The sequence below is a fragment of the Acomys minous genome, assembly GCF_964271855.1.
Source record: "Acomys minous genome assembly, chromosome: 4".
In the NCBI taxonomy this organism is placed as follows: domain Eukaryota; kingdom Metazoa; phylum Chordata; class Mammalia; order Rodentia; family Muridae; genus Acomys; species Acomys minous.
In genome coordinates, this window is record NC_140486.1 from 42,230,694 (window position 1) to 42,256,579 (window position 25,886).

Sequence of the window (25,886 nt, forward strand, 5' to 3'; positions counted from 1 at the left end):
GCGTTGAATGACCCATAGGTTGAGAATTATGAGTACTGTGCAGGATTCGAGCTGCTCCTACACTATTAATTTTTTATATACTATTCTTGTATTGTGTACTTGACTCTTTTTGGTCTTCTATGTAACTCCATGATATGAATTTTTATGTATGAACCCATTTAGGAGAGCACAAGGAAGCTTAGTTACTAGATTCAACAAATTAAGTAGTATAGGATCTCCCTATTAAAGCGTTGGATAGAAGAATAAAATCCATCTTAGCTCAAGCAATAAGTAGTTTTATATAGCTGTATTATATGAAATGTCTGAGATACACTTCCAATTGTTCATTTGACTTTTGAGAGTGATTCGCTATAATGTGTTTGATCCTGGAGCTTTATTTCCTGTTCACCTTCTGCCAAGAACTAAGAATGCAGTATGGGCACTGCACATCCTACGCACTAAAATGAGATCAAGCAAACATGGGAACAGAATTGCCCACACTTCCTTCAGAAGTCAATAAGAAGTGAAGAGGTTAATGCAAGGAGCAGAGCAGATGCATATGAACTAGTAATGTATTCTGGGGACCACAGCTAGCATCACTTGATCCAGGCACCTTACCAGAACAGCTCAGTGGGTGCCGGTACAAAACAATATCATAGTTATTAGCAGATTGTTTGGGTCGGCTAATCTGTTCTGTCTCAGATAGGACTTATAATTTTGGACAAACTACCTAATTTTTCTAAACTTGTACTTCATTGTATAAAATGAAGATAATAATGGAGGCTTCCAATGTGTTTTATCTAATTTATCACGTGGCCAGGGTATTCTATCAGTAACCACAGCCTTAGTCTCCATTTTTTTGCATGATTAGTTGTCATTTCTTTCCTGGGTCAACCCGAGTTCACAGGATGGGAAGAGTAGGGTTATATTATATGAATTATAATAAAAGGGAAGGGACAATGGAAGAGAAGAAAGAAAGATTGAGAGGGAAGGTAAAAGGAGGGGAAGGAAGCAGAAGGGAAGGAAGGGAAGACAAGAATAAGCTTTATGTTTATTTTCCCTTACTGTGTACAAGGCATTGTCTATAGGCAGACCCCAAAGTATAATTATTTTTATTTTTTCTAACACTGAACCCAAAGCACAGAGAAATTGTGGAATATTTCAATGTTCGTAGGAGCTCCAAGCCTACTTCTTCCATTTGCATACTTCCTAACCAAGTAAGAGACATGTTCTAGAAAAATATTCTCTGCTTCCTTTTGCCAGCTTGGGTAAAACCCTCCTTCATTTTTTTTCTTATCTAAGTCAAGTTCCTTTGCTTATGCCCATAGATGACAAGGCACAACTGACTAACTGCGATTAGCCTGGCATGCATAAAAGGTTCCTTACAGCTTATCAGGCACTTCATCATTGCTATTTAATACACTATGGAGACATAGGCCAGAAAACATGCCCTGATTTCACAGATAAAGCAGCTGAAGTTCAGAGTTATATAGTCATTTTTATCCAGATATTGGCTGACAGAGCTACCTGAGACATCCAGATTAGCTTTCTCCTCTCAACAATATTCATTCCTTTATTTATTTATTAAATATTCATTAGTTATCTTCTATATGCACACATGGTTCTAGGAATATAATACCTACAACAGTGCCATTTTCTTTCTACCCAACCGAAGAAGGCAGTTCTCTCAGAGTTTTGCCTGCTGCATCTCATTTGATCTCCCAAGAATCCAGCTGTCATAAATTATACTGTTCATAGCATTGACTTGCCTATTGTGGGTTAGAAAAACATGCCCTTCTGGGATGGTCTCTCGTCTTATTTTTTCCCAGAAAACCTAGCCATATGCCAAATCCATGACAAATCATAGAGATCACTGGAATGTCTTTCCCCACTGACCCACAATATCAGCACAGTGCTCCATTATAAGCAGTGTACCAGATGACATAAGAGGCTTCCTGATGGGAGAAACTGTCTGCACACCACCCTTTAAGGATAGTCAATGCCAAGTCTTTGTGAGAGTAATGGATTGAAAGACCTTGACAATATGTATTTTATTGATAATTTTATTTTGTAAATGGATAATTATAAAAAGGCAGAATATAGATGATAGGTAGATGGTAGATAGATAGATAGATAGATAGATAGATAGATAGATGATATATTCACAGGACAAAGAAAGAGATCAATTAAAGTTATTTACTCTTGCACAATAAGTTAAGGGTTCTAAGGACAGTTAATGAAGGACAAAAGGCCAGGTGATGTAAGGTACAATGTGTATCATAACAGTTACACAGAATGTGAGTCTTTGGACCAAAGCCTGAGGAGTAAATTGCAATGTCACAGGGAGAGACGGTGGGGAAGTTATCCCAGCAGTAAGAAGGAGTATGAGTAGTGAAAAAGAAACGTGATATGAGAGGGAATGCCCACTTGTGAATGGGAAGTCAGCTCCAAGCATGGAGACAGAATGCAGTGCACAGGTGGGTGAGTAGAACACGTTGTTAATACGATGGTTTGCTTGTTCCTTTCCTGTGAGTAGTAATTCTACCTAATACCTGCTGATTGACACTTGCATTGAAACTTGACCTCAAGGATGCACTTCAGAGCTGTGGATAGATACATGTTACGGGAAAAAAAACCCAAATATTTTCTTTTCCCTATCTGAAAATCTTTGTGTGTGTGTGTGTGTGTGTGTGTGTGTGTGTGTGTGTGTGTGTGTGTGTGTATCCTGAGTGAATTTGTAAAAAATTAAAAAAAAAAAAACTTAGGTAGCCATAGACGTTTGCGTTAATTTCTGTGTCTTTTACCATATGTACATTTTTGTGCCAGCAGGGGGCCGAGTTTATCAGCTCCACAGCATAACTTGAAATCAGATATTGTGATACTTCTACAATATTTATTCTGCTTAAGAGAAGCTACTTATAATTGATAGCTGGTGGGAATGGGAAAGTCAGTCAGTTTTCTTTGGTGCCGTGACAGAAGGTATTTCAACCACACTCCAGGGCAAGCCCCCTTGCCCAGGAGCAGTCAGAATTCTTCTTTCTATCTATTCAAGAAAGAGAAAGGAACCTAACACTGCATGGGTAGGGAGGTGCAGCAGGATATGGAAGACATTGGGGTCAGAGAAAATAATATGATTAAAATATAGCATATGAAATGCTTAAAGAACAAAAAAACTATTATTTAAAATAAGCAATATAGTGAAGTGTTTTGTCTATGCATAGTCTTCTGTTTCTGAATATTTTTTTTGTATTTTTTCTAGTTCTGTGAGGAAAATCCTTACGGCTGTGAATGAAGTTGCATTGTATCTGGTGCTGACAAAACCAGGTATCTACAAGCTTAGATCCACATCTCTCACTTTATACAAGTGCATAAATTGAAAACCCAAAATGCTGATGCCTTCATCAGAAAACATAGGTAATGCACTTGAGCTTATAGGTAGAGAGTCAAGAACTTTCTGAACCAGACCTCAGGAGCACAGGAAATATCCCCGAGTGTCAGCAAATAGGGCTACATGAGATTAAAATGTCTCTGTACAATAGGGAAACTTCTATCAGCACAGGCAGTCCACACCATGTCAGATACATTTTACCAGGTGCACCTCAGAGATGACATTTATGTCCAGAATACATAAAGAATAGCAAACATGAAACACACAGACCACAAAACTATTGTCTAATACATGGGCTGATGAAAAGAGAGCCCTGAAAAGATGAAAAAACAGAAGTCAATGATTGTCTATTTTAAATCTTCAACATCCTCAACCACAAGGCAAATACAAATGAAGACCACTTTGACATTCCATCTCACCACGATCAGTTGGGCTATGACCATGACAATGAGTGACAATGACTGATAAAATTGTGGAGAAAGAGGAATCTTTATGCATTGTTGGTGGAGTGTAAACTAATGCAGCCAATAGGGAGAGTCCTTCCAAAAAAAATGAGTAGAAATACCATAAGGCTTAGCTGTACTATTCTTGAGCATATGTTCAAAAGACTGTATGTGCTACCACAGAGGTGTCAACCCTTCATGTTTACTGCTGCACTATTCACTATATCTAGGAAATGGATGCCCATCAACAGGAGCCTGTGTAATTAAAATGTGTCATATATATATATATATATATATATATATATATATATGAATATATACATATATACATGAATATATACATATATATGCATAATTCTTACCTGCTAAGAAAAATAAACTTGTAAAGTTTCTGGTATGTGGAAAAAGCTGGAGAATATTATATTAATAAAGTGCTCTAGTCTCAGAAAGACAATAATCATATGTTCTGCCTCGTAAGCAAATCCTTACTTTGAGCGCTGACATAAATGTAAGTGAGGAGATATGAAGGTGGTATAAACTACAAAATTAGATAGGCAGCCCTAACAGGGAAACAAGAAGTAGAAGTAATGAGAAAATGGGAGTAAAGGCACAAGGCCACGTGTTACTTGAAAAATAGTAGGAGCTAATTAGGGGTGGAACAAGGGAGAATAGGGGGGCTAGACAAGTGGGAGAAAGAAACAACAAATGAAGCCCAATTCCTTGAAACCTAATGAACAAAAATTAAAAAGAAAGAAATTGATTTTGAAAGACAGGGCAGAGCTCATTGGTAGAGATCCCCGAGCAAGCTGAGCAGACGTCTTGTGCAACAGTTTAAATTCCACATCAGGTGATGTCACCGCAACTGTCCTATAAATGGAGCACAGCTGCAGGTGCATCTAAGCAACCTACCCTCACAATACCCAGGACAACAGGAATGGCTGTCTCAGTTCTTCGACTGACGGTTGTCCTGGGACTATGTGCCCTAATCCTGATGTGCCAGGCAGGTAAGTGTTTCTGATCACAGCCCAGAGACTTTACCATAGGTAGCAGTGGTGGGTGGAAGCTGGCGCTGATACAGAACAGAAAAGGGAGGGGCATTTGGGCATCACAGAAAGAACGCTGGACTGGGAAATTGGAAACACATCTAATACAAAAAGCAGTTTTATTAAACTTAATTATTTTTTTATTCTCCATCCTCAGTAAATGCATGGTGTTTGAAAAGGGTCCTTTCTTATATTCTTAAATGATAAAGTGGCACTATTATATTATAACTTCCTTGAGAAATATCTATGGGGTGTTTTTGATGATTATAACTAAAATATTAAATGGTGATGAAGACATAATTTTCAATAGAACTCCATACTCATTTGCATCACTAAAGAAAAAATGCAAATTAAAGCATATTTAATACCTCTAGATCTGAAACAAATTATGTTTTTTAACATTAATTGTTAACAGTCTCACAAATTTATCATGAAAATTAAATAAAAAGGAAAATGGTTTCCAGTAGTGCCTGGTCGATAATAATCAGTAAATAAATATTAAATGCTAATGTAAGCATGTATAATTATTATTTAAGCTTGAGGACAATTTTATTAGAGTTTAAAAGAAAAACACCCCAGGCAGTCTGTATATATCAGCAGCTGCTTTGTCAAGGAAAGGTAAGTAATGGTATTTGAGTCACCAGTATGGAGATCAGAACGTGGTGCCAGACAGATACCTGGCAGGGAAAGGACAACCTGGCAGACTCACCAGAGTGCCTGGCTGAAATCTGATAAGCTGCTATGCTATGGGTAGGAATTCTGAGAGAAAAAAGTACAGCGTCTCATTGAAATGATAATTATTCCACCCATCTCTTTGGCACGGCTTAAGATGCGCTCCCCTTAGCTGGATGATTGACCTGGCACAAGGGGTACGTTAGAGATCCTCCCTGCCAGATAGCTATTCTCTTCACCAAAAGGTGTCTTACACCCTAGACTTTTATTATTTTATTGCCCTAACACTCCCCATTGATGGTAAAATAGTTTAGGAACCATATCAGGGATCAGAGACCCCCCTAAACACTTCTGGCATCTTTGGTCTCTGGCAAAGGCGAGGTTGCTAAGAGACCCAAACACATTTCCTGCTTTTAGCATTGAAAGAACTGAATGTGTCTGCGTTCTTTTACCCTAAACTGCTTAGCCAGTTTTTACCTCCTGTTCTCATTATCCACCCTTCAGAAAATGTAACTCTAAATGCCCTTATGGAAGTATAGCAATGACCAGTCTGGCTTCTTGTAGATCAAAGGGGTTGTTGGGCATGGCAGTTGGGATACCACTTTAGTGGGTCTATCTAAAAATACCTCAAACAAGCATTGATAATTTTGTAAAAAGCCATGTTCAGAAAGGAAAGGAAGTCCTTGACTATTGCCTGAAAGAGATGTGATAAAGGAGTAAAGACAGGAGTTATTAGCATTGCAAGCCCCAGACAAAGAAATCAGGAGAAGCCAAAATACAGGGTAATTTTAAAATATCAAAGTAAAAGTCCATTCTAATATCTTGATGAGCACACAAGAGCATTCATTGGTCTTGGTCTTGTTTTAATTTTTTCTTTTGGCCTTCAGATCAGACTCAAGAGCAACGAGCTCAGGATATGCTTTCAGCTGCTTCCATAGTTGTTGGAGTGGCTAGAAGCACAGTGTAAGGTCCCTTCCAGATGGCTTCTAGAGTGGGAGAGACAAAGAAGAAACTTAGTTATCATACAATTCTTCGATTGAAAACAACAGTAGCTCCATATCTCTTAGCTGCAAGTATACAGTGCAATGTTAGACTGAGCCAACATCCTGGTGTTCTTCACCTTGGGGAGCAATTTTTTAAAACTATTTATTAATTTATTCTTGTTACATCTCAATGGTTATCCCATCCCTTATATCCTCCCCTTCTTCCCTCCCTCCCATTTTCCCCTTATTCCCCTCCCCTATGACTGTCCCTGAGAGGGATTTCTTCCCCCTGTATATGCTCATAGGGTATCATTTTTATCAGGAATAAAAGCATCAGTGAGAAATGGCTGCCTAGGCACTTAAGCTTAATGTCTGTGAGTACGATACCTTGGACAGTTAACGAATACATATCTTAACTTTTGGCTGTACTTTGTCATGAGGTGTTTAAAACCACACAGGTTCCCAAAACTAATCTGTTGTTGTTGTTGTTGTTGTTATTCTCAAGGCCAGTTGAAGTTCTCATTCTCAGTGGTCTCTTGGGATAGAAAGGAACTCTTGGCTCCTCTTGCCTTCCTTTAACCTTGTTTCCTTCCCATCTTCTGAAGAAAGGTCAAAGGCCTTGCTTGACCAGGGCTTCACTTGAAAGCACTAAGGAATCTTTTCCTCCATGTTAATCCTCCTGTTTGTAGAAGAAACAGTGGTTATGCCTCATTCAGTGTGGTCTCCATGGCCTCCCTGAGCAAGAGGACAGGTGACTCAGCCGAGCTACAGGACATGTCCAAGAGATGCCTCTGGGACCTAGTTGACTTTGGAGGGCAAAATATTGTTGCTGTAAATTCCTCTGTCTAAGCAGGGCATGGTGGTACACACCTGTAATTCCAGCACTCAGGGATGAAGAGACAGACAGATCTCTTGAGTTTGAGGCCAGCCTGGTCTACAAAGTGAGTCCAGGACACCTAAGGCTACACAAAGAAACTCTTTCTTGAAAAAAATCCTCTGTCCATATTATTATAGTCTTCTATGATGGGCCATTGAGTACTTAGAAAGTCAGTTACTCCAGTTTGGCATTTTTAGCTACTATGTAATGTTTAGCTAAAACTTAACAAAAAATGTAACATTTATATAAATATTAATTAGACACATGTTTTTGTTCTTTTTACATAGTATTATTAAATAATACCAAGAAACCAGATTAAAAAGAGAACTACATTGATTGAAATAGAAGTTTGACATCAACATATTCAAATTTGACCTGTGTGTGTGTGTGTGTGTGTGTGTGTGTGTGTGTGTGTGTGTGTATGCGCTCGCACGCATACACATGTGTTTTAAGTCTTATCCTTTACATACCTTATATAATTTACCCAGACTTCTACAACTTACTTAGTCTTTCTGATTTTCTTTCCAATTCTGTATTCATGTATAATTTTAATAGACTCTAATAAGAATCCTACTAAATATACATACCATTGTCTCATTTTCCTTGGTTCCTGCAGATTAGTAAAGTAAACTTACAGAGGGAAAATGTTTTTAGCATAGGCACTAATGAAAGCGTCTCTGGTTGTGAAATCTAAGCTTCGAGATTCTTCGCCTTCCACGTAAGCATGTGATTCTTTTGTATTCCATGCAAGCACACATGTGACTGCAAGCAGCATGCAGCAGTCTCATTTAGGAATTCATCATTTTGTCTGCAGAAGACTGTGATTCTTTTACTTGTCTCTGTTCAGGGTGATTCGGAGAGCAAAATGTATAACCACTTAGCAAGAGGCTCCTTTGAGTGTAAGCTAGCAGAACTCACAGCCCCAGGTCAATAATGACAGCATCAATACAAAACTCAAATGAATAATGCAAAAATAATTATGGCAGAGGGAGACTCAGGGATGCCTGTGTCGACTCTTCTAAAGTCATCAACACCGTGGTGTGAAGGCTAAGATTTACCTTCTAAAAACAATTTTCTGTTCTAAAAAGCTCTGAAACTAGCTAAACAAGTCCAGTTTTATGTGTTAATTTCCTCACCTATAAAATTACATAATTATTGAGGTTACCAGATAAAATGAGCATGCTTTTATAATCACTTTGTAAAATGTAGAAATCTGTATAAATAAAAATGTTGTGCTTGTTCAAAATTTTATAATCACATTAAATTAAGAAATTCAGTGAAATACTTAATGTTAAAAAGGCTACTCATTATTATATTTTAATAGAGAAAATATTTAATTATGGACCTTGATGAATTGATATTTCTGGATAGTCCAATAGCATTTTAAAGTGTCATAATTGTATAAACTGCTAGAGGAAATCGAGTTACTATCACTCTGTGGCTGTTATTGATAATATTTCTAATAGTGCCATAGATCAGCTTATCCTGGGTCTGGTTCTGTGATAAGTGGTACATACACTACGGTTATATATCTATATATACACAAAAGACTGTGGAGTGTTCAACACAAAAATTGGACGTTCATATCACAGCATTCTTCCCCAAGGTTCAGGGACCATCATGGAAGTGGAGATGGAAAAATTTTAAGAGCCAGAAGTGGTTGATAACATCCACTGGAAAACGTTGTGTTCCAGACCAGACACACCAGAGCACAGACACCTACAAACTCACAGCAATTGTGACAGCATGCACAAAATGTTTACAAGTGCAGAAAAGTAAGATGTCAGCCTAGAAGGGGGAAGGCCGACATGAAACCCTCACTGGTTGAGGAACCCTTGCCATTGGATAGCTACTGAGAGAACTCAGTTTTCTTTAACACCTCACCCTGGCCAGTCACCAGACCAAGCCCAAATCCCAGAACTTGCTGGGAAACACAAACTGAACTACTCATTAAGTGCTAAATTAAACAATTATGTCTGTTACTCATTGCTGTTTGGTAATAATGAGACAATGGAGATAATGTAAAGACTTCAACCAGGCAAGCAGTGGATGTAACTAATGAGTTAATGCCAGGTGGATACTCAGGAGCTCAACAGCTCCTACATGAGAAATAGACTTTCCCTTTTTGAGGCTAAGAATCCCATCTCAAGCGTGCATGGTGGCATACTGTAATCCCAGCACTCGAAGAGGCAGAGGCAGGTGGATCTCTGTGACTTCGAGGCCCAGCCTGGTCTACAAAGCAAGTCCAAAACAGCCAAGGCTACATACTGTGAGATCTTGTCTCAAAACAACAAAAGAATCATATCTTAGAATTGTTTCTGTTTACTTTTTGTTTACAGATGACAAACCAAAGGATGATGAAAAGCCAGATGAAAAGCCAGATGACTCCAGTGAAAAACAGCCAGAGTTCCCCAAATTCTTAAGCCTCCTGGGTTCGGAGATCATTGAGAATGCTGTGGATTTCATCCTTCGCTCTATGTCCAGGGGATCGTAAGCACTGCAGAAAAACCTTGTTTTTTCCCAGCTTCATTGTAGATAATGATCATACTCCTGAAAATCAGTGAAATGGAACAAATGCATTCATTATTTTTCATTGGGAAAAAAATACTGCCCCACCTTAAGTTACATCTTAGATCCTAGTGAGTTGCCATGAAAACTTCTGGTATGAGAGTTTTCCTTCAAGATCCTTCACACTATATTTTAAAATCTCGGGGCCGTGATAGGAAAGAAGAAGGATGCAGAAGCGGAGCCAAGCAACGGAAGACAAGCTTTGGTCCTGAGGATAATTGTGATGGGTCCAGTGTTTGGTTTCTAGTTTGCATAGTTCAGGAGGGTTAGATGAAGTAGCTGATAATTTCTCTCTAAACATAATCCACAGAAGTCTCGGGAGCAGTGTGTTGGCCACCGTGAAGGATGACTAAGCCCAAAGTCTTTCTAAAGTTCTCCGCCTGCTTTCTAATACTCCTTGGATTCGACATGACCTCGCAGTATTCTTCATACTTCTTTCACTCTGCATGCATGAAAGCTGCTGCTCTTTACTGCATTTTTACATAGACACCCAAGCAGAGTTTGACTAAACTCTGATTTATTGCCAACCTGCTCCAATGTACAGTGGAGGGTTGTTTGAATTAGTCTTCCTACATTCCATAGTATATCTGCCCAAAGGCAAGGCTAAGAGTGAAGTTTTTAACAAGCTTTCTCAGAAATTCTAATATGAAAGCCACACCTAAGCAGGTGCCCAGCTATAGAGCTGGGCCCTAAAGTCCTACCAAGCCTTGAAATTCTGTTCATATTTTATTTAAATATGAGTTCTCACCTTTTCCTGGGGTAAGTTATCTATGCCTTCTTAAACTCAACCAACAACAAATGAAGATCTATTTTTATAAAAGATTAGCTGGGGGCTCCTCCTGTAATCTTGACATGCCTAAATCAGTATATTGGATTGTGTAGCGTTCTGCATAAGTTTCTTCTACACACATTGCTAAATCTCTAAGATTATTTTATTTTATTGTTTAATTTCCTTTTGTGAAAGCTTTATTTGTATTTGTCTGTTGGCTCAAGATTATTAATAGAAACAAGAAGGAAAGTAATTTAAAAAATTAATAAGTAAAACATTCAATGTATGCAAAATAAAAATATTTAATAATGTCACATAGAAAGCATAGCAAAGCAAAGAGGCAGAATAATTACTCCTTTGTTGTCCTTCACTAGAAAAGCTCCCTTATGGAAAATGTCAAATATACCATTGGATTACCCCAAAAGCTTACTATTCCATTTAAGTCTTGTAAATTCTAAGCCCAGAATTGTTACCTTGTTGTTTATACTCCTCATCGTATTCGGAGAGTATTACTACTTTGTGCTACTAGAGCTTTTGATGCGGTTGGTCACATTGCCTTAGTCCTCCCTTCTGCCCATAAGGAAATGTTCTATTTCTCATGGCCACCTCTTGATCCTGTAGCTCTTCTTCAAGCTCCTTCTTGGAAAATAAATCTAAAATCTTTTTCTTACTATTCTACTTTTCCCTGCTCACTTTTCTTTGTCACTATGTTTTGAGATGGTATAATATTATTTACAACATAATAAAGTCATTAACCATGTTTTTAACCATATAGCTTAATGAAAAAAGAAAGCAGATAGGTATGTCTAACCCAATGTAATGTCACAGCATCTTTCCCATGGTGTCTATCAGTAAGTAATTATTTGTTTGATGAAATCATTAAGAAAAAAGATCTTAAAGTGTATACCTAAAGCCCATGTTGTTCGATGGCAAAATATTCCTTATTCAAGAAAATAAATCTAGATGAGGGTGGAGCCAATAGATAAAACATATTCCAGAGTCCCTTTATAAAGGAAAGCCATGGGTGTTGTGAAGATGAGGCATGAGAAGAGGCTTCCAAAAAACACTGCTAGGGTCTTAATATACAAAAAGTTGGGATGAAAATTGTTAAGGACCATATCTAGAGTGTAAATTCCCTCCCAACAAATATTCAGTTTTTAAGGGTAAATAACACAACTGTTGCAATGAAGATTACAAATCACCAGCAAGATAAATTTTATGTGACTATTAAAAACTACTTCTAGAGTAGGCAATGGGGGTCTGTGCCATAGGAAAGTGTTTGTGTCAAAGGTGAACTATAATTTAGGTTTTGAAAGACAGAGTAAGATTTGAATGAAAGAACGTTTGGGGAATGTTCAGTGGGGTAAATTTGCTTCATCCCAGTATATCTGATGCTTAAGTGGGGTGTCAGGCACATAACACATTCTACATATATACCCTGGAGGAACTGCCTCAGTTTCTCTATTTGTCTTCAGATTTATTAAAGCAATGGAAACTACACTGACTTCAATTCCCCAGTATTCTGAAAACCTATACACTCAAATACAAGCACCTCAACCTAATATATGTGTGTGTGTGTATTTGTGTATATATATGTATATAACTTTTATATATTATGTTTATATATTTGTGTGTGTATATAATATACATATATATACAAATTCGCTCATGCTATCACCAACCCCCCCCCATATTTGCTCATTCATTACCATCCCTGAAACCCTTCCATGAATTTCTACTGCCTACGCAGCAGAGCATATGCCTAGGACTGATGGCTAAGATTCGTCCTTGATGTGCTTATATGCCCTCTGACCTCCACTATCCCTCTCACCAGACACCACAGATGACATTTGTATGAACCCTCAGTGTTTTTGAATGAGGTTTTCCTTCCTCTTACAAACATTGTTGAGTCTAAAACTACACTTCTCTTTATTCACCAAACCTAATTAATTTCCAAAGCCCAATTCAAAAACAAGCTATGGGAAGAAGTCACAGATTTTAAAATTACAAAACTCAGGGTTTTTTGCCTTGATTTGAGACTTGGAATTCATAATATTTTGTACTGTTGATGCAAAACAACAGCTCTCATCTTAAAGGGTATAAGGGATAGTTTATTCTTGAACCATGTTGAGTGACAACTATACATAATTTTAAAAAAATGAATTTTTAAAAAATAAGAAAGAAAAGGAAAAATGAGACCATGTGGCAATGTAATCATGCTAATATCCCCATAAGTCTACATAACTCTTGTTTTCTCTCTTCTCTTTTTCAAGAAGTTTTTTTGGACTTGAAGAGAATCCTGAACAGCCACCTTCAAAAGTGACCTCCTAAGGTGATTTTGACATATTTTGCAAGTAAAATAATAGTGTATTAGAAAGAGGAAATGGGTTTGGATAGTTGTATTTATTGATTCGAGGAACTCAAGCATAATTATAACCAGAAAGATGGGGTTTGGGTTCCTTTGTTCTCATTGTAGTTTGTTTCTAAAATTACATTGAACTATTCACATTGTTTTCATCTTACTTGCCAACATACTGGAAGGTTCACTTTTTGATTTTTAATATTTTACATATACATTTACATTATTACACCTATATAAAATAAACTGCATACAGAAAAAGAATCACAGAACATTCAGGAATTACATTCATGTTATATTCATTATGTTTTGGCTGTTTGTATTTGGCAACCTTGAAGAAAACATTTCCATATTTTGGTAAGTCTAAAATTCTGAATGTAACTCAATATCTATCATATCTCATCTCTATCAACTTAAAACATCTATCTAGACCTAAGGACATCTTAATCCCTAAACAACTAGGCTTAATTGTGAAACTCAACTATTTGGTCTTCAACCCTATCAGAGACTTGAGAAGGAATAAAATTGATATCCTGAAGTGCAGGTGCAGGTTAGCACATTGTTTTCGTCTTACTTGCCAACATACTGGGAGGTTCTTAAGGAAGGCAGCCAAGTGTGCCATGAAACAATGCACAGTGGGGATGAGTCAGTCTGGTCCCTGCTGTATACAGTTCTAGGAACCTGCTGTTAGATTTCTGTCCCCTTTCACATACCTGACATAATCAGGTTATACAAAGAATCATTTAGCCAGGTGCATTGGTGCACACCTATAATCCCAGCAGTCAGAGAGGCAGAGGCAGGTGGATCTCTATGAATTTGAGGCCAGCCTGGTCTATGAAGCAAGATCAAGACAGCCAAGGCTACTCAGAGAAACCCTGTCTCAAAAAATATATCTTGGTTTTGTCTCTCAGTTTTCATGGTTTCAATCTCCAATGCACTGATGTTGTTGTGTTGGGCCAGTAACAAAGCTGTGAACCATAGCAGGGGCCTGTGAGCACCTTAGCTCATGTCCAAGAAGAGAAAGAGGAACAAACCAGGGTACCATTCTCACCTTCCCAGTCACACTCTGAAGGCTGAAGACTTGCCACCTGTTCCCACCCTTTAAATGTTGAACTTGCCAATTATCACTAAGCTAGGGACCAAGTCTTTTACACCTAGGCCTTTTGGGGATCATTCCACATCCGAACTCTAGCCTGCTTTGTGCAAGTCCACTGTGAAATAAGAGGGCAGTGCACACTTAAAACAAAAAAGACAGCTAGTCAGTCATAGCAAGAGTAGAATTCGCTGAGCTTAACCCATGGAGAAAGCACTAACAATTCCACTGTTGCACACACCTCATTGGTGTGCAAACCATCTGGTTTAGGTGCCCAGAACACCCATTCTTTTTACTTAATCATCACCTGAGAACTTATGCTGAAATATAAAAACAAACATTTTAGAGTTGGAAAAGTAGTACCAGTTCCTGACTTGAAATGAGTTCCTGCTCCATTTTAATTGCTGGATGTATAATTAATTTATGGTCTCTGTGAAAGCCAAGCATCGTCTTCTTAAATTTCACAAGTGAGGAAATGAAGTCCAGGGAATGACTGTTGATATGGCCATATTAGTAAGGAAGGAGGAAAAGGCTAGATCTTGAACCCCATGCCAAGATTTGTGTCTTATTGCTAATCCCTATATCACTACAAGAAGGCAGAGAGTGGCATAGGAGGAAGCAGCTGAGAGTAAGGATTAAGCCTTAATGCACACTAAAATAAAACACTTGCCTCTTGATAGTTGATTTCCATTATATATACCTCCAGAAATCATGGCCTTTCCCAATTTCTGTTGCTATCTAGGCTGGGAAAGTTCCTTTCTCCACTGGTTCCATGTCATAATTTGGGTGCGGCCAAGGTGAGCTCAGAAAGTCAGTATTACATTACCCCCAGAACATAGCCTGCTTTTTCATGAGCTCTCAAGGAGGAAATAAGGCATTGTAATCAAGATATGCCCAACACACATAATCCTGACTCTCGCCCAAAGCTAAATAAGCTTCTCAAAACACTGACTTGTGTGTTCATGTTTCCCTCTTCACCCCACGGAAGTGCTTTTCCCTAATGCTTTGTCTTCATTCAGGCTGTTTCTATGCACTTGTAATCACTTGTGCGCAGATCCCCCGGATCCCATGTTGCTGGGCAACCTGGGCTTCGGTGAAGGAGGAATAAAGTAGATGAGTCAACGTGGAGGAGTAAAAGACCAGTTAGCATCATGGCAGTACAAGTTCAACCTGTAGAGTGGACACCTGCTGTCTGTCTCTCCATGGCTGGCTGGCTCCACCTCTCTGAGCCAGCTCACTTCCCTCCTTTTGTATTTGAAACACCAGAAGAATGTATTGGTACCAGAGCACAGTGGTCGGGTTTATTTTCTAACTATACACTGAACAGAAGTCTTGAACAGAGAGATTTCTGAATGAACTCTAGATGCAAAATGATCCATGACAGATTGTTCTATATGGAGCTGTTAAAATAAAACTATAAAAGAGGTTTTTTTTTTTAAAACAAAGAGCATCTCATTAAATAACCACAAATGGTCATGTATTCGTAGGTAGCACTTAATGAGTAGTTGAAAAGTTTTGGTTTTATGGTGATTGTCTTGTCTAATCAAAAAGCAAGTCAGTACTTTACAATTAAGTGATTCACAGCAATGCCTGTTTTTCTAGCTCAGAAAGTTGGACCCAGGTTCTATTTATTCCTTAAATTAAGATAGATAGATTAAAGGGGCTAGGCAGACATCTCCGTGATTTAAGAGTGCTTACTGAGCTTCCAAACACCTGTGTATGGTTCCCAGCTCCCATGTGAGAACTCTCACAAGTGCCTGATTGCAGCTCCAGGGCAGGTAAGACTCTAGCCACCCTGAGCACATACATGCACACACAGAGAGACACACATATGCATATAAGTAAGTGATAAAAATCAATATTTTGAAAAGATAGACATAAATGAGAGATAATCAACAGATGTCCTATGTTTCTCTTAGCAATGTGTTTAGCACCATTTATCACCATTATTTACATGCTCCTTTAATGAGCATTGAATCTCTGCCAATTTTGTGTTAAACTTTGTTGGTGCTGCCATTGGGAAGCTCATTATCTGGGCTATCACTGAGCTCAGTGTCCCTGAGGACACGCAGGTAAGTGGTAGGAACCTAGGGGAGGGCCTGGGGGATGCCCTGGGAAAGGGCAACATGAAGCCCCCAGGGGAGGGGCGAGCATGATGAAGGCTTTACAAAGAACGTAAGCTGTACTAAGTCTAGACACAGTCTAAGGGAATAGAGAGATGCCAATAAGAAGTCAGAAAATAATGATGCTCTAGTAATCAAACACCCAGTGAATCTGAGATCCCCTCAACCTCAGCCCCTCCACACCTATGTGACTTCCAATAGGTTTAGGGGTTCCAAAAACTTTTAACGGGCATTGCCCTTCATTACTTGAGAACACTTAGATGCAATTTGTTCCTTTTTGTATCTTATATCATTTAGCATATTTGCTTATAAACTACCTTTTCTCCCCAAACCAGAAATAAAAAAATAAAAAAAGGTTAAACCTCATCAGATAATTAAGATCTTCAGAAGTAATGGGTGAGAATGTCCTTTATTAAGTTTTAATTTCTATGCACATTATTTGGGTTAAGAAAATATCTACGTCATACCTAAAAAAAAATAAGTAAATTAAATAGAAGGTTCTGATGCAACTGACTATAAGAATTAAAGTTGGGGACACTATTGCGTCTCCTGAGGGCAGCTTGCTCTCCTCCAATCAAGACGTACGTGACTGCTGTGTGTTTTCCATCTGCCAAGTGCTAGATCACAACAAAAGCGAACTCTGTGTTCAGCCATAAGTTAGTTCTTCATGCATTCCGTCCTCGCCAGTGTTGCTGGGTCTTTGCTTATGGACCCGGATTTTATTATTTATTTATGTTATTTTGTTTAATTACTTCCTCAAACCCACTTGACAGTTGATTTTATTGTAACTCCTTTCATGCTTTAAAGTGCAGAGGAATTAACATTTTAAAGAACAGGCAGAAACTCTGCACTATGTTTGTTAAGTCAGAATGTCAATTGATCTCTCTCTGCTTGTGTTTCGAAGGGCTCACCCGTCTGGCAGCTGGACAAAGCAAGGACAGCCAGATCCTGAACATCCAGTTCTGTTTCACAAGTCATCCAGAGCCAAAGACCTTAAGGCAGCTCCCAGCAAGTCACTGGGAACTGAGTCCCAGTTTCAGCCAAATATAATTCATTTGAGCTCCTTGAGTTTGCACTCCTCTTTCTACAGAGTCAGAACAACAACAACAACAAAAGTACCTTCTTAGAGTCTTAGAATCCAACTTAGAATCACATACTTGGCTTCACATGGGTTTCTGTTCCTGGCAATCTTTCTTGATTTGTTTAATTTTGTAATGAGACAAAAAAATGAGATCATATGTTACATATAAAAATGTGCATAAGCTAACTCAAGGCTTCTTTATATATACAACTTACATTGTAACTTAAGTTAACAGATTCTAAAAGGTAAAATAACACATTAAAAATAAAAAGACAGTGTGTAGTAGAAAGAGGGTTCAATTCTTTTGTTTGTTTGTTTTGTATTTTTGTTTTGTTTTTTTGAGACAGGGTTTCTCTATGTAGCCTTGGGTGTCTTGGACTCGTTTTGTAGGCCAGGCTGGCCTCAAACTCACAGTGGATCTGCCTGCCTCTGCCTCCCGAGTGCTGGGATTGAAGGCATGTGCCACCACACCCGGCTGAGGGTTCAATTCTTACTCCAAAAACTAAGTTCTCACCTTATAAAAATATATGAAGAAGTTTCGATATTTTACACATATTTTAAAAGTTTTCCACTTAAACTATCTTGTGCCTCAAGTCCCGTGCTGGAGAACTAAACACCAAGCTTCCTCTTTTCATTCAAATGTCTGTTTCTCTTTCTTGGCTATTCTTCTTCTGGTCTATCAGAGTGTTGGGATGGGAAGAGTGCTCGGATTGCTGAGCACAACCCTTTCACACTACCACCTCAGTGGTCACAGCTGAGTCCTCAGAAGCCATGGCAACGCACTTGTAAGACACATTCTCCCAGAGTTACCTAATGTGCTCAGGAGGACAAGACAGAAGTCATGGAGCGAGATGACCATGGCAGCACTGGATTCTAGAACGCCAATTCATTCTGTTTCCACTATTGGGTTCACCAGTTTGGTCCTGTCCTTCTCAAGTGCTCCTCCTATTTGCTACCCCACCCTGAGTGCAGCCATTGTAATTTCAATAACTATTGCTTGTCTACCATGCTTTTTATTTACCCATGATATAAGTTTGCATACAGCTCAAGGATCCTTTAGTGGTATAGACAAACCAAGATCGAATATTGAACCTAGTAGTGTGTGTGTGAGGTGTATGTATGTATATACATGTACATATATGTATGTGTGTATATATATATATGTATATATATATATATGTCTCTGTATCTCTGTGTGTCTCTGTATCTCTCTGTCTCTGTCTCTGTGTGTCTGTCTGTCTTTCTGTCTCTGTCTCTTTGTGTGTGTGTGTGTGTGTGTGTGTGTGTGTGTGTCTGGCGGGGAGGAGCACATGAACCGTTGCAGCACCAGGATCCATCCATCACATGGAGAACAGAAGACAGCATCCATCAGCCTCCTCTATTTCTAGCACTCTCTGCTTTATTTCTTTGAGACAGAGTGTCTCCTCGAACCTAGAACTCGAGTGTTTTGGCTATTCAGCAGCCAACAAGCCCAAGTGAGCCTCTTGTCTCTGCCCTTTATGAAGCTGGATTTGCAGGCCTGGGCAAGAACACACTCAGCTTGTTACTTGGGTGCTGGGATCTAAACTTGTGTCCTTACCATTGCACACCATGTACTTTTAACCACTGAGGTATATCTTAAGCCTTTTAGACTTTAACTCACTAATTTAACTCACTAATTTGTAATTTCATTACAATGAATCAATGCAATACCCATTGTTTTAAATTTTTCCATTAATTAATTAATTTATTTAATCACTTTACAACTAGATCCTAGCCCCCTCCTTCCTCTTCTCCCACCCTCACTCCTTCCTCCTCCCATTCTACCCTCTCTTTCTTCTCAGAGAAGGAGAGGCCCCCAGGGGGTACCAACCCTCTCTAATACCTCAGGTTGCACCAGGACTAAGCACATTCTCTCCCACTGAGGCCAGACAAGACAGCCTGGCTAGGAGAAAGGAACCCGTTGGCATATAACAGAGTCAGAGACAGCACCTACTCCCATTGTTGGGGGACCCACATATTGACCAAGCTTCACATCTGCTATTTTTGTTTAGGGGATATAGGCCTAATCCATACATGTTCTTTGGTTGGTGGTTCAGTCTCTATGAGCCATCATGGACCCAGATTAGTTGACTCTGTAGATCTTTCTGTGATGTCTTTGACCTCCTGTGTCCTTTATCCTTCCTCCCACTCTTCTACAGCACTCCACCAGGTTGGCCTATACTTTGCCTGTGAGTGTTTGTATCTGTTTCCAGCATTTGCTGGATGAAGCCTCTCAGAAGACAGTTATGCTAGGCTCCTGTCTGCAAGCATAGCAGAGTATCATTAGTAGTGACAGGGGTTGGCTCCCTCCCATGGGGTAGGTCTCAAGTTGGGCTAGTCATTGATTTGCCAGTCCCTCTATCTTTGCTTCATCTTTACCCCTACACTTTTTTTTGTTTTGTTTTTTGAGACAGGGTTTCTCTGTGTAGCCTTGGCTATCCTGGACTCACTTTGTAGACCAGGCTGGCCTCGAACTCACAAAGATCCACCTGCCACTGCCTCCCGAGTGCTGGGATTAAAGGCGTGCGCCCCCATGCCTGGCTCCCCTACACTTCTTTCAGACAAGACACATTCTATGGGTGGGTTAGTGACCCCTTCCTGCACTGGGAGTCTTACCTGGCTAGAGGAAGTTTGCTACTTCAGGCTCCTTGGCCACCACTGCTGTAGTCTCAAATAGGTTCACCCCTATATACTCCTGGGAGCCTCCTTTGTCCCAAAGATGCCCTCGCACTGTTCTCTCTCCCAGTCCTCCCCTTTCTGGACTCTCCACACACCTGATCCCCACACCCGTTACCCTCTTCACCTTCTCTCTCACCCAGTTCCCTCCCTCCATCTACTTCAGATGTCTGTTTTATTTCCATTCCTTATTGAGGGACATGTAGGTCATTTGCAGTTTCTGACTATTATGAATAAAGCTGCTATTAACACAGTTGAGAAAGTGTCCTGTGGTATGATGGAGCATCTTTTGGGTATATGCCAGAGAGTGGTATAGCTAGGTCTTGTGGTAGATCTAGTCCCAATTTTCAATTCCTTCTACCACTCAGTGTCTTATTTTTTTCTGAGAGCAGGATGTTTTAGTTACCTCACAATGGTTAATCCCATCAAAGCTGCCCACCTCACATGCCTTCTCCTGTAGCTCATCCTTTTGTTCCTTCTCTCCAGGTAAGTGAAGGCAACCTTCAACTATTTCTAGAATGTTCTTTTTAGACTTTCAATGTGCTTTTACCCTTATTTGACATATTCCTGGACAAAATAGCCATATAGCTTTGCCTTCATTACATCTTCTTTTTTTTTTTTAAATTTTACCTTCTCAGAAAGATCATCATAGGTCCTAATGACTAAAATCACATCTCCTTGGTAGTGTTTCCTAATACCATTTTGGATGTCTCATCTTAGTCCACCAAGTCCATCTCTTAATATGATATTTAAGCTTGATTTATTTCACTTATTCATTAGAATTCAGTGTTTATATAATTATGAATATATATGTATGTATACATATATAGGAATGTAACAATAATTCATAAAAATAGAACATGAATTAACAAGAAAGCATATGAGAGGGTTTGGATACAGGAAAGGGATGGAGAAAATGATATAAATACAATATAATCTCAAAAAAAATAAAAGAAAATATTTGTAGTCCTTGCTTGTAGTTCTTTGCCAAGTGTTGGCCTGGGTTCCACGTCAGGCAGGTCAGGCCAGGTGCTGTTTGCTTCAGGCTGGAAGAGGGGGGAATCTTAAGATCAAAGCTCCCTTTTCTTTCTCCATAGCAGCTTAGAGCACTCAGGGTGAGGCTAGGCAAGGTTCCCAGTCTCCTTGGGGATGGTGAAAATGAGTTTTCCAGTGGGTGTTACAGTCAGCTCTTTTTAAATGAAATTGCTGGTGTTCAATGACAGTGGAAACTCTGATGTTCCAGAAGCCTGTGATGACACTTTCAGCTTCCATGTTAAGCATGGCAGATGATGCGGGTGGACACCTGAAACTGGCCAGAAGGCAGGTCCAGTGGGACTCAGGCCTTGTGGGTGCTTTGCCAGCGGTCAGCACTGATCTCATAGTGGTGGAGCAGGCTTCAGCTACTGCCAAGGCAGCTTCACCATCACTGTCTGACAGGAAGTCAAGCTCCAGGTATCCGGTGGCGACTCTTCCTCACAATAAATGTGTCACAAATGGTTGGAGTGAAGGGGACTCCGGGTTTGTGACTCAGGGACATTATGAACCTTGAGGCAGTGGGAGGAATTTCAAGAGTGAATGTGTTTGGTTCGATTCACTGGGGCTAGCATAAGAAGGAAAAGCAGCACTTAATTATCCTATGGGTGGAAAAGAATCTCCAGATATAGTTAAAACGTCATTGGTTGAAAGCCAAGGCACTGAAACATCTTACTACCATAGGGTGGGTATCTCCAGGAATCCTCAGGTGCTTGCTGAACAGGTTTCTTATCAGGAAAGAGTCAGGCCTGTGATCATCCCTGAGGGTTATGTGATGCTCCTTAGGGAATCTAGGGCTCCTCCGATCAGGCAAATAGGAGATCCTACTGAAAAAGGAAGTCTGTCATTTTTGTACCAAGCTCAGGGACTATCTGGAAACACCAGGCTTCCATCTTCCAGAGGGATCCCACATGGCTGTCCTCACTCTGTAGACCAGGCTGGCCTCAAAGTGACAGATATGTGCCAGCCTCTGCCTCCCAAGTGCTGAGATTAAAGAACGGCATGAACAACCATCATCCAGCAAAAGAAAAAGTTTTAAAAGAAAGAAATAAAATAAACCATAAAAATATTTAAAAATAGAAATTTAATCCCACAATAATTGTGACTCCTTTGTTCAAAGGTCCTTGCCCAGCCAGTTGTGAGAAATAAAAGCAGACTCCCATAGCAAATAGTTCTTCAGTAAATATTAAAGAATTAATATTTACACAATTAAGGAAAAGACAGAAACCATGAAAAGCTTACTTAAGGGGAATGCATTATGAGTGCAAAGTGAACATCTCTTCAAGTTCAGTGTTGCCTTCAAATGGCTCAGAGTCTCCATGCAAAGGCTGAGTGTCTAATCAACCAGTCACATACAACATGGTATAATCATGAGGTCAGTCATGGCAGTGTGAGATGTGGAACAGCATCTTCTGTGCTTTGTGGAGCGATCTGAGAGGAGCCATGGTGGAGTCAGAATGCCAGTTTATAACCAACATATTCCTATTCATCAGAAAGGCTGTGCCAGTTGCCACACACTTGCATTAATGAGGGGTCTACATCTATTATCTTAAAAATCCCAGAGTTCATTATAGCATTATTTCCAGTGCAACTTTGACAGACCCTTCTGGGATTTTCATGAGGGACATCAGTGGTATTTCATGGATAAAGTACTCATTTTCAAAGGCTAATGAATATTGTGAGAAAGACTCGGAAATATAGCCATTACCTTTTTTATTCCAATTGACACTACTGTTAAAAAGTAGATTACACCTGCCTCTCATGGTATATAAGTGATTTTATCAGTTCATTGAATTATGATTAGTGTATTATAACAAAGTATGCATTGGAGAAGTTTCAACAAATCGCACCCACAAACTGTCTCCTAGGTAAAATACTAAACATATCCATTGCACTTAAAAGTTTTCTCTTGCAATTTGTAACCCAGTTGCTTTCACTATAGATTGGCTTCAACTTTCTGGAGTCAAAAGGTTGATTTTAGAGTACTGTCCATGCAGTTCTGTCTCAGGCACTAAGATAACACTTGACAGCATCTTGGGCTTAGTTGGCTTATATGGGTGCTACGCTACCTTGGGAAATTCAAATCTGTTCTTAACGCTTGTGCAGACTCAGAGAAAGTGAGGGGGAAGCCGCATATCTGGCTTTTCCTGTTGTCAGTACAATTTGCTTGGTAACATGGGTAAAGAATGCACCTAAAGAAATTAATAGAAACACAAATGAGAACAATTCATCTCCTATAATTTCTTCAAATAAAATGTCTGGCAGAAATTTTAAAGTGTGGGTCATTCGAAGAGTTTTATCATGTTACCCGTTCAATCATAAATTGCACGGTGAATATTATCATGTTCCATGGGCACTAGTCGATGCTATACTCTGCTTGTTTTGAACTTCCCCAAAGTGAGAGACAAATCACAATCAATCATTCAGGAATATTTAACTCTTTTTAGAGGGAAGTGGTCAGAAATCTATCATAACCTATTACAATTGTATCTTCCCAGCACATGTGATCAAGGAGATTTTTTTTCAAAAGAAGTAATATGTGTGTTGATATGTGGAAGTAAAAGAAAGAACATGGTAAAATGATTAAATGGGAAAAAATCCCAAAGAAAATTAAATAGAGGCATTTAAAGTTGATTGAGTGACATTTGTCATTGTGCTGTGATCTGTTTGTAGAAGAAAGCCCAAACAGCTAAGTTGTAAACAAGAATCAGTTGAAGTCAAAAGAGAACAGTAATCTCACCTGTTCTCACATGTTATCCTAAAAATGTGCTTCCCAAATCAGAATCAAAATGTTTAAGCATTAGAATGAATGTGAATACTGGTTTACCTTTTTAAAATTTCACTAGATTGATATAGAGGCCAGAGGAAAGTGAAAAGCCAGCTCAGGAGCTCTTGTAAGAGATAGGCCAGGACAAAATAATGTCAGTGCAGAAGGAGTAATGTGGGAGTTTTCAAGAAAACAGGAGCTGAGTCTGTGCAGATGTGGACCTGAGTCAGGCAGTATCTGTCAGGGAGAGAGAAGTATCGATAACAACTCCTCGGTGGCTGACTAACGTCTTAATGTGCATGGTGGTGCCATTCAGGGAGATGGAGGGCACTAGACACCAAACCACTCAAGGCATTCCTGGCTTGTTAGAGTAAAAAGTGGCCATGATTCTGATACCCAACACTGGACTTCTACTTTTCTGTCTGTACAGACTCAGCTCGTGTTCCCTGAATCTGCTCAAATGATTTCCAGCACACATCTCTTTGAGGAAGTCAAGTTCTCTGCATCATGGGCATATTCATTCCCCTGGTAGCTGTCTAGAGTATTCTTTGGCTCATATGGCACACTGTAAGATCTCGAGATGAGCAGATCATGTTGGTTTAACTTGTCACAGTATGTAACAATTATCAATTAAAAATACTGCAATCAATGATTAATGGCCACTTATTGAATAAAACACATACATAAAATAACAAATGACTAAAACTTATTACTTTTTAGCTACTCAATCGACAAGTTTACACTTGATTGAGCTACACAGCTGGCTGGGGCACTGCAAAGAATGAGCTTTGGAGTATGAAACTAAGGAGTGTCTATGTCTGTGTTGTGAATGAGCTTTAAAATACTGCCTGAAAAAGACTTGAAGAATTTAACATTTGAGCTCTTGTTCTGTAGAAAAATAGTCTTTCTTGTTTTATAGCTTATAGATTGGAATTTTGGAGAAAACAGAGAATTTGGGAGATTAGTACAGCAGCCTGGTGACACTAATTTAGTTAGTATAGTGAGGTTTAAACAATGAAAAATATATAGGATGTTTAGGAAAAATTATTATCAACATAGTTTACTTGCTATTGAGAAGGGGAGGTTGATTAAAAGGAAATATTTGGGATAGTTCCAAACCTCCTGTCTTGGAAAACCATGAGAATTATTGTGTTATAAACTAAGACAGGAAATTATAAGAGAGAGTTGTTTTCTATTTTTATTTATAAAAGAAGAAATAGAATTTACAGAAAAGTCAAAACGAACTCCAGAAGCAAATGAACAAAGTAAAGCCTCTAAATGATGTATGTGTGTGGTTTTAAATTTTTTATTAAACATTTTTTACATACAATGTATTTGATCATATTTTTCCATCTCTCAACAGCTCCCAAATCCTCCTCACCTCTCTATGTACCCAAATTCATGTTCCTTCTTCCTCTTTCAAAAACTCCCCAAAACATAAAAACAAATTTGAAAACAAGCAACTAAAACAAACAAAAACCCAATAAGACAAAAATAATAATTAAACAAAGCAAAAGAAAATAACACACACAAACACGCACACCAAAACAACAACAAAAAGGCAATCAAACAGACAGAAAAACCCAGTGACATGGACACCATCTTTCTGTCATCCTGGGGTCCTGGGCATGAAGTCTGTGTTGGAGTCTGATTGGTATGCTCGCCAACACTCCACTGGAGAAAAATGGTTTTTCCTTTCTCAGCATGCATAAATTACACACTGACTCTATAGGATTGCACTTCATGTTCACTTCACCCTCTCTGTCTTAGGATCCTTCTGGTTTCAGTGTGTGCAGGTCTCATGAGAACTGTCACAGTTTCTGAGAGCTCCTAGGAGTGCCAGCTCTGTATTTTTGAAAGAGTTTAAATACAAGCCTACTATAGTGCACGTTAGAAGTGGCATTTCTTGGAATTAGTTATTGTCAGACAAGTCATTAAATATCTTCTCAAAAAAGAGATAAAAACCAACTACAGATTTTAGAGTCGTAAAACAAGGAAAGTCTATAGTCTAT

The 25,886-nt window shown here is 39.0% G+C and overlaps 1 protein-coding gene across 1 annotated transcript; it reads left to right on the forward strand.

Moving 5' to 3' along the window:
- The first annotated feature begins 4,663 nt into the window (after positions 1 to 4,663).
- On the forward strand, positions 4,664 to 17,667 carry LOC311596395 (uncharacterized protein C5orf46 homolog). The gene is made up of 4 exons (XM_084779749.1): positions 4,664 to 4,814; positions 9,725 to 9,875; positions 12,996 to 13,054; positions 17,202 to 17,667. The coding sequence occupies exons 1-3, from the start codon at positions 4,745 to 4,747 to the stop codon at positions 13,051 to 13,053; spliced, it is 279 nt and encodes a 92-aa protein (XP_084635875.1). The 5' UTR covers positions 4,664 to 4,744; the 3' UTR covers position 13,054; positions 17,202 to 17,667.
- Positions 17,668 to 25,886: the final 8,219 nt, after the last annotated feature.